Below are 16757 nucleotides of genomic sequence, written 5' to 3'. Positions count from 1 at the left end.
AGCAGGTCAAAGCTGCGGTGGCTGGGAGCGGCCACTGCACTCCAGTCTGGGCGACAGAGTGACTCCAACTCAATAAATAAATAAATAAATAAATAAATAAATACTGAAAAGTCTACCTCCCCTCACTAGCCAAGTGTACCCTCCTCTTAAGCTGTTAACAATTCTTTTCTTGGTATCTTTCCAAAGACACTTTACACATACATAGACATATGAGTATATTCTTCCCTTTCTCTCTCTCTTTTTTTTGAGTTGTAGTCTCACTCTGTTGTCCAGACTGGAGTGCAGTGGCCGCTCCCAGCCACCGCAGCCTCGACCTGCCGGGCTCCTGCGATCCTTCCTCCTCAGCCTTCCCAGTAGCTGGAATTACAGGCATGCATTACCACGCCCGGCTAATTTCTTAATTTTATTTTATTGTAGAGATGAGGTCTCGCCTGCCCAGACAGGTCTCGAACCCGCAGGCTCAGGCAATCCACTCACCTCAGCCTTCCAAAGGCGCGGGATTACAGGCTGAGCCACCAAGCCCGGCTTCTTCCCCTTCTCTTTACACAAATGATGACATGTCACACACATTGTTCTGCCCCTTGCCTTTCACTTCACAGTGTGTATTAGAGTGTGCATATCAGTATATTATTTCTCATTCCTCCATAACAGCTCATGGTGTGGATATACCATAATATGCTTGACAGGTCTCCTGTTGATGGACATTTGGTTTCTGAGTTTTACTGTTGCAAGTGGAACAGCAGTACACTGGTCCATGTGGATTCTGTATAAGTGTATAAACTGCAGGGAATGTGAAAGTGCCTGCTCAAGGGGATGATTTTCATGTATATTGTTCCATAGGGGCTACTAGTTTCACTATCAACATTTTAATGCCTATATTCTTACCTTCGTGGTACCATGATGCATTTCAAACTTTGTTTTTCTTTTTGAGTTGGGGTCTCACTCTGATCATGGCTCACCGCAGTCTTGACATCCCAGACTCAGGCGATCCTCCCACCTCAGCCTCTTGAGTAGCTGAGACTACAAGTGTGTACCACCACGCCTGGCTAATTGTTTGATTTTTTTGTAGAGACAAGGTCTTACTATGTTCCCCATGCTGGTCTCGAACTCCTAGGCACAAGCAGTCCTCCTGCCTCGGCCTCCCAAAGTGCTAGGATTACAGATGTGAGCTACTGTGCCCAGCCTATTTCAAACTTTTTTTAAATTGTGGGGTACAATTCAGGGTTAGGTATACCAATATTCATTTGTGAGCTAATTGTAATTACTGTGAACTCTGCTCATATTCTTTGCCTGTTTTTCTATTGGTAAAGATTTGTGGAGCTCTCTATATAAGAAATAATAGTACTTTGCCTACGATATGAGATACAGCTATTTTTCCTGTTCACTGTCTTTTGACTTTGCTTATGGTTTGGGGGTTCTATGTCCTAGAAAAACTGTCCTTACTCCAGGGTTCCAAAATGATATATCTATGACTTAACCTAGTACTTTGATGGTGTCATTATTTCCATGTAAGTATCTAATCCTCATGTGTGGTGTGAGGTGGGCTCCAGCCATAAATCTTTTTTTTTTTTTTTTGAGTTGGAGTCTCACTCTTGTCACCCAGACTGGAGTGCAGTGGCCGCTCCTGGCCACCGCGGCCTCGACCTGCTGGGCTCCAGCAATCCTTCTGCCTCAGCCTTCCGAGTAGCTGGAACTACAGGCATGCGCCACCGCACCCGGCTCATTTTGATTTATTGTAGAGATGAGGTCTCACCAAGTTGCCCAGGCGGGTCTTGAACCTGCGGGCTCAGGCAATCCACTCACCTTGGCCTCCCAAAGCGCTGGGATTACAGGCTGAGCCACCGAGCCTAGCTGAGCCATAAATCTTACCAGAGAGCTAGCTGTTGTTTCAGTCGTATTTATGAAATCATCTTGTCCCCATGTTTTGATGGAATGTGGGCCAAGGAAAAGAGAAACCAAAGAGGATGCCCCCCCAGTATTTGAGCCATGGTGGTATAGCTATGCCATTTCCTGAGCTGGGGAAGACTCGGGGGAGGGACAGCTTTGTGGGATGGCTTGGAGTTGTGTTTTGAGATAGAGAGCTTGAGAAGGCAATGTTTGAGGAGTGAATCAGCTAAGGAGAAATACTTGGCTTAGGATAATTGAATGAACGATTATTGTTTTTTGACATGAATGGGATATTTAGAAATATATTTTATTTTTTACCTGTAAAAAGTAACCAAAATGTAGAAAATTTCTGGAAAATAAATCATAAAAAACAACAGTAATTGACCCTGAGGAATGACATTAGGGATCTTGGAGAGACATGTACTTTTCATTGAATATGTTCATGTCCTACCTGAACTATAATACGGTCTTTTAATTATCATGGATTGGGTTATTTAGTCATTAAGTATTTATTTGACACCTACTTTGTGCCAAACACTTTCATATTGTCTTGTTTAATCCTTAAAATAATACTTGGAGTAATTTTAAAATTTCATTTGTGAAATGAGGAAAGTGGTTTAGGAAATACCCAGTGGAAAGTCAAGTGATGGGGGGGAGTTCAAAGCTGTGAAAGGGATGGTTCCCTACTCTAAGGGTGGATGCATCCTTGAATATTGGCAGTAACACCAGATCTTCAGAATTCACCCCTAAGCATCTGTCAGAAGAAGCAGGAAGGGACATGTAAAAGCTACCCGACAAATGTAAATGGTAAAAAGTTTAAATTGATATTATATCTCAATAACTGTTTAAATGAATTCAAACCTAATACTATTGAGTGTTGTGATGCAGGTAGTAGAAAGATAGGATTTTTGTATCTAAACATATTTGTTCTTATCCTGATTCTCCCATGTATTTACTAGCTGTGTGAGTATAGGGAACCCGAGCCTCCTTTCCTTAGCTGTAGAGAAGACAGTTTTTGCATCACCAGGGTTGAGGATTAAATGATACAATGTATGTAAATATATTCTCTAACCCAAGGGTCAGCAAACTTTCAGTAAAAGGTCAAATAATATTTTTGGTTTTGCTCACCGCATGGTCTCTGTCCCAACTACTCAGCTTTGTCAGTATGGCATGAAAGCGTCAATGGAAAATAGCTAGGTTCCACTGCAGCTTCACTGGATTTGGCCTGAGGGCTGCTGCTGGCTGACACTCTAACCTATAAAGCATAATGTAATTGTTGAGTAATTGTCATGATTTTCTCTCTTTAGGCTAATGTAATGCTTGAATATGATATTGATGAAGCTCAGGCATTGTTGGAAAAGAATTTATTGACAGCCACAAAGAATCTTGATTCTCTTGAGGAAGACCTTGACTTTCTTCGAGATCAATTTACTACCACAGAAGTCAGTATCCTTTCCTTAAAAGGAGTGGGGGAAGGAGAAGGGTTTTTTTTTTAATTTTTATAGCATTTTTCTTATATTGTTTTTAGGCAATGTGAGGGTGCATATTTTATAAGATAATAAATGACATATTTGAAATAATACTTTGATAAGTTTGCAGATTAATGAATTTGAAATGTGAAAGTCTGGAAATAGCAAATTTACATTGGTGAATGCGTGTTTGTCTTCAAAATATTTTCCCAGGACACCTTTATAACTAGTTAAATAGTTTAATTCCATAAGCATTTATTAAGGGTCTCCTATGTTCCTGCTACTGTGCTAAGCCCTATGGGGAGTAGCAAAAAAAAGGAGTAGCAATGTCTTTCTCTGTTAGACCTGTACATGTACGTCAACAAAATGAAAATCCATAGCAAACTGTAAGTTCACATATGCAATACCAAGACAGTTTAAAGTTTGGGAAAGATGATATGGGCTAGAGTTAGTTCGAAGGCTTTGTTGAGAAGAGAAAACTTAGGCTGTTTTTAAAGGCAGTACAGGATTTAGATCAGAGAGAAGGGGATAGGGTATTTGGACAAGGGGTAAGGCAGGCATGATGAAACCAAATTCCGCTTTTCTGACCTGTATCTTCCTCCTGGTTTCTGTCACAGTCACCCAAGACAAAAACTTGGGAGTCATTCTTCACATTTCTCTCTTCCTCACTACTAAAAGTGAATCAATCACCAGTTTCTTCTCAAAATTCCCTCATAAATCTCTGCCCATTTCTGTTACTCTCATTCTGGGCTTCCAAAACCTGCAATCAGTATTTTTTAGTCTTTCCTCCTTTCAACTGTCCTTCACAGTTTCTCCAGCATGAATTTACTAAGTCACACATCATGTTTTCATTCTTCTGATTATGCACCTTATGCCACCGACCTCTTCCTGCCCTGGCTCTTCTCCAGTACACCCCAGGTTCCAGATGATCCCAGATAGTTATTCTTCTCACCCCCAAATATGCCACATCCTTTGCATTTCCACATCTTCTACTTGGAAATATTTTCCCTTATTTACCTGGGGTGTGCTTTTTTACCCTCTATATCTCAGTTCAAGCATTACAACATTCCTGAACATTTTCAAATCCTCTCAGGGTGTTTTATTGTTCCCCTGTGCTTATTTACTTAGCACTGTGCGCATACTCCTTTGTTTCCCTTGCCACACTCTGAGCTCCTCAAGTATAGAAGCTGTACTTTCCCTTCTCCAGCATGTAGCATTTGACATTTAGTGGTTGGGTAGGGGAAGGCAGGCCATTTGGGGCGTAGTGCAGAGATCATCATCTGACTGGTAATGTGGAAACTTGATCCAGCTATGAGATGATGGTGGGGGTAGGAATGGTGCTTGTGGAAAGGAAGGGATATTAAAAGTGAGAGAAAAAACAGGATCCAGTGACTTAGATAGTTATAGGAGCCAGAAGAGAGGAAACCATCTAAGATCAGTCTAACACGTTTGGAGAAATGCCATTTGTTATAGCTGGTGCTGGAAAAGATAGGAAGATGTGCAGACATGTGAGGGAGCTAGGGTGTAAGTCTCTGTTATGCTGTTTATTGGAGTCTAAGCTCCATGAGGGAAAGGGCATGTCTTATCCAGGGCTTTGTACAGTGCCTAGTCAGAAACAGAGTAGATGTTTAATAAACTGAATGCCCTGTTAAACCAGAGGGAGGGTTAGAGAGAAAATTATTGATAATTGTACTAATGTAAATATTACATACCAGGATATGGGTTGAACAGTCCATGAAATTTCATGGGTGAAGGACTATCCTCAAAACTGTTGAGTGTGTCTAGCACATATTTGTTAAATAAATACCATAGTTGACTAGATATGCTTAACAATTGTTATTTTGAGGCCTTGACTTAGTTTTGGTAGAATTTAATTTCAGTATTTTCTTAGCAATTGACATTCTAGCAAGATGTGTTAAAACAGTTTGTTACCAGTATTTGTGTCTGTGTCTTTGATTCATTGTGTGAGTGATTACTTAGTCATTGCATATGTTATCTTTAGAATTGCATTTGCATTTTCTTTGACAATTTTTGCAGATATGGCTAGGGTTTATAATTGGGATGTAAAAAGAAGAAACAAAGATGATTCTACCAAGAACAAAGCATAATGCTGGCAGTTAAAAATGTGGTTGTTTTCCAAACATGTTATGTTCAATACCCCTTTTATCCTTAAAGATTGACATAGCTTTGAATGATGTTTTAACAGCAAGAATAATTAAAACTTTTGAAAAAGATAATCACCATTTTATTTATTTATAAAAACAAAATTAATTTTGAATATTTTTTGAAATTAGCAGTATTTTTCCACGTTTCCCAGGAATGTTAATGCTGCTTTCATCATTCTTTTTGTCTGTCATAAGAAAACTTAGCTGGAATGGCCGAAAACTGTGAGATATGCTATGGAAGCTGAATGGTGGACACTAGCACAGTTTACTTTTTCTTTTTATTGGCTGATGTTACACTCCCTTGATGTGGATAAACCATTTGAGAGATAGGGACGACAGACAGTTTGGATATTTGTAAATTTGTTTTTCTTTGGTACATGTAGGACTTAATGGTCCTCTGTTGCTACTGTCTTCTATAACTGGGGTTTCATGAGTTACTGCTTAACCAATAACTAGTAGGATATTCTGGACTTTTCAGGAAACGGTCATTTGCCTTCCATCAGAGTAAGCGGGCTATTAAGGCAACACATTTTCTAAACTTAAGCAAGTGCACAGTCTTTTTGAAATGTCAACATAAGGGAGATCTTAGCTAACATGAAGTAAAATGACTCACTCAAAACTGTTGGCTAAGGTGTTTTTGTATTTCTTGACAGTTTTCCAAAACATCTTGACCAGGAATAGTAAGATAGGTGTATGTCTGCAATGGTTGAAAAGAGTTGTGAGCTGTTTTATTCATGATAAAACCTCATAGGAATAGTAAAAAAATCCCTGTGGAAAGCCATTATTAGCATAGTGGCTAGTACTGGATGATACAGATTCTGGTAAAAACACAAATGTATTATTTCATCTCCATGTAGTAAAAAGTATACTTGTACAATGTTTTGTACTTGTATTCCATGATATTAAAACAGTGATGTTAAAACTATGGCACGACATTTCTTTCCTGTTACTCTTTTGTCTTAATGCGTTTGGGCTGCTATAACAGAATACCACAGATTGGGTGGCTTATGAACAACGGAGATTTATTTCTTCCAGTTCTGGAGGCTGGGAAGTTCAAGATCAAGGTGTTGGCAGACTTGGTGTCTGGGGAGGGCTGCTTTCTGGTTCATAGACAGCACCTTTCACGTGTCCCGAAGGCCCCACCGTCAGTACCATTACTTTGGAGGTTCGAATTTTAACATAAGAATTTTGCGGTGACACAAACATTCAGATAATAGCATTTTTTTAAAGTTAATGTGGGTCTTTTCACATATTTGTAGACTTTACTTGTACATATAACATGTTCCAAGAATTTCATATATATATGATATATATATCATTATATATCACATATCATGTGTACGTATATATGATATATAAATCACATATATACACGTGTGTGTGTGTGTGTGTGTGTGTGTGTGTGTGTGTGTGTGTATGGAGGGGGACAGAAAAACCCAGAATTATTTTTCAGAGGGTGGGCCCTTGTAGTACAAACTTCCCCCACTACGTAAGTGTTCTAGGAACCCATCAGCATCAGTGTACCAGCTAGCATCGTGAGAGAGTGCATTCAGCTTCATCAAACTTTTTGGAGATTCTTTTTTTTTTTTGAGTCGGAGTCTCACTCTGTCGCCCAGACTGGAGTGCAGTGGCCACTCCCGGCCACCGCAGCCTCAACCTGCTGGGCTCCGGTGATCCTTCTGCCTCAGCCTTCCAAGTAGCCGGAGCTACAGGCGTGCGCTACCACACCCAGCTGATTTCTAGATTTATTGTAGAGATGAGGTCTTGCTGCCCAGGCGGGTGTCGAACCCGCGGGCTCAGGCAATCCACTCACCTCAGCCTCCCAAAAGTGCGGGATTACAGGCTGAGCCACCGAGCCCGGCTTGTGATTTTGTTCTTTATGGCTGCGTAATATTCCATTGTTTACTGGCTAATTTTTGATTTATTGTAGAGACGAGGTCTCGCCAAGTTGCCCGGGCGGGTCTCGAACCCGCGGGCTCAGGCAATCCACTCACCTCAGCCTCCCAAAGGGGAGGGATTACAGGCTGAGCCACCGAGCCCGGCAGGAGATTCTTTTAACGTGTTTGCCCATTTCATTATGGGTGATTTACAAGCACACCGGCCCACATCATGCTGGGTGTTCAGCAGTTTTTGACTAAAAATGGCATGACCCTTGTGCCCCACCCTTCATCCAATTTCACGCTGAACGACTTTTCTTTTTGTTTCCCTGGATGAAAAAAGTCCTCAAAGGGAAACATTCTGCCAGTGTGGAAGAGGTGAAACAAAATTGACCAGTTCAAAAACTGCTTTGAGCAGTGGAAAAAGCACCTCAATAGGTGTATTGCATCAAATGGAAAGTATTTTGAAGGTGACTGAAGTTTAAACATGTAAGAATAAATACACAATTTTTGTAAATTCTGGGTTTTTTGGGGTCCCCTCTTGAATGCGTGCATATAAATTACTTAGCAAATACATGGTCGAGCTCTGTTGCCCAGACTGGAGTGCAGCAGTGCAATCATAGCTCACTGTAGCCTCAAATCCTGGGCTCAAGTAATCCTCCTGCCTCATCCTCCTGAATAGCTGGGACTACAAGTACATATCACTGCGCCTAGTGAATGTTTAAATGTTTTGTATAGATGGCATCTGGCTTTGTTGTTCAGGCTGGTCTCAAACTCCTGGGCGTACGTGATCCTCCTCTTGCCTTGGCCTTCCAAAGTATTAGATTTACAGGAGTGAACCACCATGCCCAGCCAACTTCTAATATTTGTAGAAACAACTTAAAATTACTTTGGAAGGAATGCAGGTAAGCAAACAATTGAGAAGTTGATTGAAAAGATACCAACAGTTTCTTGATTCAGTTTTTCTTTCATAATTTTAAACTCTTAGGATTTGAGGTTTGTAAACATCTTGAGATATTGTGTGCTATTTTTTAAAATCAAATTTTATTATGGTAATTATATTGGTACAAAATGTCCCTGTTAATATTAGAACAGGAATGATTTGCTCTGAAGATCTTAATTTAAGTCCATGAGAGCCTAAGTATGAATTTTTAGGTAATTGCAACGAATGTGAAGAAAGAAAACTCTGTAGAGATATGAATTACAGGGCAAAAATTCAGTTAATCATTTAGCAAATAATTATAAACACCCAATATGTGTCAAGAATGGTATTAGGCTCCTTTAATTAAATGAAATATATTTACATCTTGTCCCTGCCAGATTGATTCTGTTATAGTGGTTTACATTTTCAGAATTTACATAACCATCCTGATTTGACATATTTTCAAGCTTAATATTAGTATGGTGTATCTACAAAACTTGATTCTGAGTGAAAAATGTGTTGGAAATGCAATGTAAATATTACTATTTTCCGTTCATTGAAGTGTTCATTAAAATAAGTGTTCATTGAAGAAAATTTAGCAAACAGGAAAAATAAAAGACATTAAGTTCTACTTGCAGTCCTCCTTAAAAAGGAATTATTTCTATGCATAGGTTTTTAAAACAATTGAAATAGTTTTTGTCTTTATAATTTTTAATTCTACTTTCTTTTAATTTTTTTCTCTATTATTGGTAAATAATGGAGCAGTTAGAAGCTTTTTCTTGTATTTAGGATTTTTCCTCAGACTACATTACCAACAATGGAATTAGGGGGTTAAAGATTATAGCATTTTATGACATGGGGTTAACTGAGAGCATTGTTTGTTTTTTTTTTTTTGAGTTGGAGTTGCCCAGACTGGAGTGCAGTGGCTGCTCCCCCGCAGCCTCGACCTGCTGGGCTCTGGCGATCCTTCCGCCTCAGTCTTCCAAGTAGCTGGAACTACAGGCGCGCGCTACCACGCCTGGCTGATTTTTTGATTTATTGTAGAGACGAGGTCTTGCCAAGTTGTCCAGGCAGGTCTCGAACCCGCGGGCTCGTGCAATCCACTCACCTCAGCCTCCCAAGGCGCGGGATTACAGGCTGAGCCACTGAGCCCGGCTGAGCATTGTTTTTTTAGATAGAACTTGTTTGACATAGGAGCTGTGAGACTGATAAGTATTCAGGCATGTTGAGAAATGAACGAAGCATTGTTAACTAAGACCAACAGGCAAAAACTTAAAATGAGAACTTTTGTTCTCATTTTAAAAGCACAGAATCATGGGTGTTCTCTTGCAGGTTTGACAATTTCCTCCACCTGTTGTTTGTTATGTAACATTTTTCTAAATTCATATTTTTTCTGTACTTGCCTTGAACTTTCCATCATACCCTGCTCCCTCTCCCCTTCCTCTTCCATTTAAAGACACTGACATCTGTAGGGAGAAGCACTTTATCCAAGGCCACACAGACTGTGTGCACAGCCAGAAGGTGAGCTGCATTGCCTCTCTTCTGGGTGAGTTTTCTCCCTCTGTACCACGACCCCTCACTCCTTTACTTAGAAGTAACTAAGTTTGGTTAAGTTGTTAATAAAGGAATATTCTGCCTTCCTCTGTATATTTGCTATTCTCAGCCCTAAACTTCAGTGATACCTTTAAGGATTTTCAACCATTTAAAAAATGTTTTTCTTTATTGATTCTAATCCTATAACCATTTGATAGCCATGTTTATGCCTGTTAGATGCTAACGTGGGATGGTTGCCTCTGGTATGCAAACTCCCAAGACCTGGAGAGGCTACATCTGATACCAGTTTTCTCAGAAGGACGTGGGATAGGCAAGACAGCATGCCAGAGGGTGGCTTTCGGCACGGTTCTTCCATAGGAATTATCACAGTGGTCCCCACAGACTGCACAAAAGAAGGGTGTAAGAGTCACCCTGGCTTTAGAAGCCATAAGGGACCACTCCCTCTTTAACAGTTCCCTGTGCGTATAGTATCCCTGGGTCCTGGCCAGGGACAGAGCCCAGGAACAAATTATAGACTGCACCGGTAGAGCCCAAGCTGTGATCACACAGCTGATGGTCCACCTTCATCAGGTTTTCAGGGTAACTGAGCTAGAGAACTAATGCAAGGTCAGTGCTACACCTCAAAGGAGAAAGGTGTTTACAACATCCTATTCAGCCTGTTGGATCTTGCATAATTGTGTCCCAGTTTTGGATACTGACTTGCTTCCTTTTTCAGTTCCTTTTATATAGTCCCTTAGCTAATAACTGCCTCTGTAGAAAAAGTAGTAATAGTTCAGATATTTTGTTTTACTTTTGAGTTGGAATCTCATTCTATTGCCCAGGCTGGAGTGCAGTGGCATGCTCATGGCCACCCCAGTGTCAGCCTGCTGGGCTCAGGTGATTCTTCCGCCTCAATCTTCCAAGTAGCCAGAACTACAGGCACACACTACCATGCCCAGCTAAGTTTTTTTTTTTAATTGTAGAGATGAGGTCTCGCCAAGTTGCCCAGGCTGTTCTCGAGCCCGTGGGCCTAGGCAATCCCTTCACCTCAGTCTTCCAAACTGTTGGGATTACAGGCTTGAGTCACTGTGCCTGGCTAGTTCAGATATTTTAAAGGGCCACATGGAAGCATTTCTATCTGGGTTAGGTGAAAGACAATAAGCCAGGAATCTCCAAAGTTTCTTTTTTTTTTGAGATGGAGTCTCACTCTGTCACCCAGACTGGAGTGCAGTGGCCGCTCCCGGCCACTGCAGCCTCGACCTGCTGGGCTCCGGCGATCCTTCCACCTCAGCCTTCCAAGTAGCCGGAATTACAGGCACGCGCTACTACGCCCGGCTGATTTTTTGATTTATTGTAGAGATGAGGTCTCGCTGCCCAGGTGGGTCTTGAACCCGCGGGCTCAGGCAATCCACTCACCTCAGCCTCCCAAAGGCGCAGGATTACAGGCTGAGCCACCGAGCCCGGCTCAAAGTTTCTTAACGTAATGGGTTGGAAAGCTTTTCTCCTTAACCCCCAATCAAGTGACGTTATACATTTAGTGAAACTTTGAAGTTATTGCATAGTACAAGCTTTTGAGGCTTATGGCCCAAACTAGACAATAACAAAAACTTCATTTTTTATTTCAAAACTTTATAACTACAACCGGTGTCATGATAGATAGGCCTGCTAATTAACCATATTTTCTATGTACTAATACTCTTCTGTACTCAGGGAGAATGGCTTACATGACCAGTTGTGAGAAGGCACCAGTTTGAGATTGGAAGTATCCAAGACTGGAGAGGTGGATTCATGTATTATGTGCAGAGTTACTTTTCTTGTTTGGGCTGTTAGCGGAAGATGGCCCAGTGTTTCATCTGCATATGAAAATTCATAGGGATTCTGCTCTGAAGTTCAACTAAGGAATGTACTTTTGTTTGTGTTCTTCTCACTCTTGTCTGATGTCAGATTTGGTTATAGCTACATTAAACTAAAAGAATGGACCTGATGTGCAGTGTTTTTGAGCAGTTTCTTTATAAAGCATCATGCTCCTTGACCATGGTTTTCTTTTTCTTTTTTTTTTTTTTTGAGCTGGAGTCTCACTCTGTCACCCAGACTGGAGTGCAGTGGCACGCTCCCGGCCACCTCAGCCTCAACCTGCTGGGCTCCGGCGATCCTTCCGTCTCAGCCTTCCGAGTAGCCAGAATTACAGGCACGCGCTACCATGCCCGGCTGATTTTTTGATTTATTGTAGAGATGAGGTCTTGCCAAATTGCCCAGGCGGGTCTCGAACCCGCGGGCTCAGGCAATCCACTCACCTCGGCCTCCCAAGGTGCGGGATTACAGGCTGAGCCACCGAGCCCGGCTGAACATGGTTTTCAAACAATTTTATGTTTCAGTTGATTATGTGACAACTCTATTTGCTTTCTGGGGGTACTTCTTATGGAGGAAGGCACTGACCAAATAGGAATTTTTTTTCTAGATTTTCTAGTTCCCTTAGACTGAGTCAGTTTATTTTCCCTAGATCAAAGCTATGGATTCTAGGGAGTAAAAATACAAAAATTAAAAAGCAAAAGGTCAAACAACCTTTTACCTTTGCCTCAATGCTCACATCCTTAGCTACTTCAGCCCGTGCCTGAGTAAGATTGGGCAATAATTTCTTCTCAGTCAAGTGGTTCAGTGTTAGCTTAAGAGTAAATTTTTAAAAATTTATTTTTTAATTGACAAGTAAAAATTGTATATATTTATAGTGTATATGATGTGATATGTGTATATATTGTAGAATGGTGAAATCAAGTATGTAACATGCATTACCTCACATACTTACCATGTTTGAGGGGGCTAAGAATACCTAAAACATACCTTCTTAGCGAATTCAAATGTAATACAATATATTGTAATTTAACCATAGTTGCCATGATGTACAACAGATCTCTAGAACTTATTCTTCCTAACTGAAATTTTGTGCCCTTTGCCCATCCTCACCCCAATTCCAACATTCCCTGGCTAGTAACTCATGTTTTACACTATTCTATGGTTGGTAAATGATGTGGTTTCCCTATTTATCACTATCTGACATGCTTCGTATTTCATTTATTTGTTGTCTGTGTCTCCATCCTAGAATGTAAGTTGTCTGAGGGCATGAATTTTTGTTCCAATTTTTACCTGTTTCTAGTACTTATAGCAGTGGTTTACATATAGTGAGCATTCACATATTGCATACATGAATGAAACCAAACCATTGTATAAAACTGGTCTGTTATGATAAAATATGGTCAAATGTTTAAAAAGAAGTCTGGCCCCTTTAAGAAAAGTATATGAAGACAAATGTCCTTGAAACTGCTGTTGGTGTGAAAAAAACATATTCATAAAATTGCTGTTGGAAACTAATAGATATTTAAAGGGCAAAATTTGATAATTGGTCTGAAATGTGAAGCTTTATTGGTCTGAAATGTGAAGGGAAAGGTGAAGTTGTTTTTTTTTTAAGTTGCAGTCTCACTCTTTCACTCTGTAGCTCAGGCTGGAGTGCAGTGACACACTCATGGCCACCATAACCTCGACCTCCTAGGCTCAGGTGATCCTTCCACCTCAGCCTTCCAAGTAGCTAGAACCATAGGCGCGCACCATCCCACCTGGCTAATTTTTTGTTTTTTAAAAATTTGTTGTAGAGATGAGGTCTTGCCAGGTTGCCCAGGCTGGTCTTGAACTCCCGAACTCAGGCAATCCTCTCACTTCAGCCTCCCAAATTGCTGGGATTACATGTGTGAGCCACCACACCTGGCTAGGTGAAGTTTCTTAACTTCAAGATTAATTCTTTCCATTTTGATTTGTCAGTGTCTCTTTGAAATAAAACTTATTTTCAGGTTTCAGCTCTTTTACCTCTCCAATTAAGAATAAGTTTCTACCTTCAAAGAGCTCATGCTTTTGTAAGAAAATCAGTTACAGTAGACAAAATTATAATAAAAGGTGATGTCTGCTCTAACAGAGGAATATATGTTTGCATTCCATATGCAATTTTTGCAAAGCAGAGACCTTTTAATATTATTTAAATCAGGTGGATAAAATTTCTAAGAGGTGATATTTGAATTGGGTATTTATTGGTTGAGTAGGAATTTGCTTAAAATTCTCTGAAAGGGAAAAACATTTGATGTCAAAGGGAGCAATATACAGGGGGTGCCAAAAAAATGTATACATATTTTAAGTATGGTATTCGGTCAAAAGATGGCATTAATCAAATGATTGTTAGCATTACCGTGTGACAGGACAAAGAAAATGGCAGAAGCACAGTTGAGTGAATGTCATAGTACATATTGCTACCGTAATTTAATTCAACTTCAAAAAGTAATACATAGATAACATCTCTTAGAATGTATACACTGTTTGGTACCCTTGGATATAAAATAGTGTGTGTGTGTGTGTATATATATATATAATATAAAGCCTCAAACTGTGAAAATTGCATTTTTATTGACTAGCAAGAAGTATACCTGTCTCTTCTGTGGTCTTTGTATTAATATTTGTACAGTGATTCAGTTGTTTTTCTTACTGAGTTTTAAGTCTTCTTTATATAGTGTAGATACAAAGTCTTTTATCAGATGCTGCAAATATTTTTTTCAGGTCAGTGGCTTTACTTCATTTTCTTCATAATTTGAAAAGCCAACGGTTTTCATTTTGTTGAAATCATTATCAGTTCAAAAAACTGTTTTTGTCCTATCTAAACTTCTATTTGGTTTCTTCTAGAAGTTTTCATTTTAGCTCCCACATTTAGGATTGTGGTCTACTTTCAGTTAATTTCTGTGTGTGCTGTGAGGAGGGTTGGGGTTCATTTATTTGCATTTGCTTGTCCAATTCTTTTGGCACCATTTGTTTAAAATGTTATCCATTCTCCATTAAATTACCTTGACACCTTTGTAAAAAAAAATTGACTAAAATTTCACTTGTGAATAGGATGGAGGAAGCACACTTCACTAGGCAGAGTGCATGGAACAGCTATTTGAAGACGCTGAAAAGAAAATATCAGAGGCTATCAGGAAAGAGCAACACAATTTGAAGTACCACTGAACCCGCAGTGAGTTTACCATTTTTTTCCTCCAGTTTTCCTGCTATGTGGCCCCTGACAGAGCACAACAGAGCTGGGTAACTGAAGCCCCAGATTTCTTCCTAGAGCACTCAAAAGGGAATCTTCAGGGATGTAGAAGAACTGGAGAGCAACACCATAGTGTTGATGATGAATCCCCCAAGCTCCCATCTGAGCTGCACATGCTTGGATGTATTCTTAATCAGCACACGGCAGACGACTGCTCAGTTCCCAGACTGGCCACCAGGTGGTACACGAACACAGAAGAGATCTGAATGGCTCAGCAAAGGCTTTGAAAGAAGAGCTAACAGGGCAGGCTGGAATGTATGGCCTGGATTTACCCAGGTTGCCGGCTAAAATAAAAACATCAACATTCTCCATAGGATCTCAGAATGTTTAGGGTACAATAAAAAATACCTTGGCTTATGAAGAGCCAGGGAAATATTCATTCACATGATAAAGGATGAAGAATGTTCTTTGAAAACACTGATAAAAATAACAAAAGAGAAAACACAAATGCACCTGCTACACATGTGAGAGGTTTCTAGCCACCAATACAGATTTTAAAATTATGCTAAGTACAACTGTATGCCAACACATTTGGAAATCTGTATGAAATGGATGATTTTCAAGGAAAACAAATTACCAAAATTTATCCTTGCAGATATCTCAGGAAAGATAATTCCAGATAGAGGGAAGAGCAAGTACAAAGACCCTGAGGTGGGAATGTGCATGGTGTGTTTGAAGAACAAGAAAGGAATCCATGTAGCTGAGGGGCAGAAGGACAAAAAAAGAGGGCCAGCACTAAGAAACAAGGTTACAGACATGATGAGATGGAGATGGAATTTATTTCTAAGGGTTCTTCTGCAGGCTGTTGGAAGGGCTTTGGGTTTTAAACCAGGTAAAACGGATAACCAGTGGAGAATTATGACTAGATGATTGTTTTTAAATAACATCTTATCAAACTATTGGCTGCTGTGTGGAGAATAGGCAATGCGTGGGTTGGGGGAATGACAAGAGTGGCAGCAGGAAGACCAGCTATCACAGTAGTCCAGGCAACTAGTGATAGTGTCCAGCACCAGTGTGTTAGCATGAAGATGGTGAAAAGTTACCATATTCTGGTTATACTTGTATGGTAGAGCCTTCACAATTTCCCCAATAGATTATATGTGAACTATGAAAGAAAGGGGTCAAGGATGACTCCAAGATTTTTGGCAGGAGTACACAGAAGAACAAAGTTGCCATTTACTAAGGAGGGGAAGGCAATGGGAGGGACAGATGAGGGAGGAAGATTAGGAGCCTGATTTGGGACATGTTAAATTTGTAATGCCTGCTAGACATTCAAACGGAGATGTTAGGCAGGCAGTTGGTTATAAGGGTCGAGAGCCCATGGGAATGAGACACGTTGCAGATATGAATTCATTGACTTATAGATGGAATTTATAACCATGGGATTGAATGAAGCCACCAAGGGAATTAATATAAATGAAGACAAGATGATCAAGCCCTGGGGAACATTTTAAGAAGGAAATGATAAACTATATCAAATGCTGTTCCATTGTTGATTTTTCCTTCCTTCTTTCCCTCCGTTCCATGCACTTGCAACTATAAAAGTGATAAAGCTGCACAGAACTTCGCCTACCTATGCCCACACTCAGAATCAAACAGCTTTCCCATTTTTACCCTCCTTAAATATGTATTATCAATCCTGGGAAATGTGATGAACTATTGTGTTCCAATCTGGACCCCACACTACATGTGATCCCAACACAAAAATCAGGCGATTTGCGAAAGCTGAAGCAATTTAGCCTGTAAAGAAGACTTTCCAGGGAAGACGATAGTTGTAATCAA

General features: G+C 40.2%; 1 protein-coding gene across 2 annotated transcripts in view; it reads left to right on the top strand.

The window, feature by feature from the left end:
* Positions 1-6446, top strand: part of VBP1 (VHL binding protein 1) — a 31610-nt gene extending 25164 nt beyond the window's left edge. For both annotated transcript variants that reach the window (XM_021706022.1, XM_021706023.1), the window contains exons 5-6: positions 3195-3333; positions 5394-6446. In XM_021706022.1, coding sequence (XP_021561697.1) covers positions 3195-3333; positions 5394-5464 — 210 coding nt within the window. In that variant the 3' untranslated portion in view covers positions 5465-6446. The remainder of the gene's footprint in view (positions 1-3194; positions 3334-5393) is intronic.
* The last annotated feature ends 10311 nt before the right edge of the window (positions 6447-16757 follow it).

This window comes from Carlito syrichta, unplaced genomic scaffold (assembly GCF_000164805.1).
Source record: "Carlito syrichta isolate Samal-C Ts95f unplaced genomic scaffold, Tarsius_syrichta-2.0.1 Scaffold314997, whole genome shotgun sequence".
NCBI classification, from domain to species: domain Eukaryota; kingdom Metazoa; phylum Chordata; class Mammalia; order Primates; family Tarsiidae; genus Carlito; species Carlito syrichta.
Note: the sequence above shows the minus strand (reverse complement) of the source record. Positions and strands in the feature narration are given on the sequence as shown.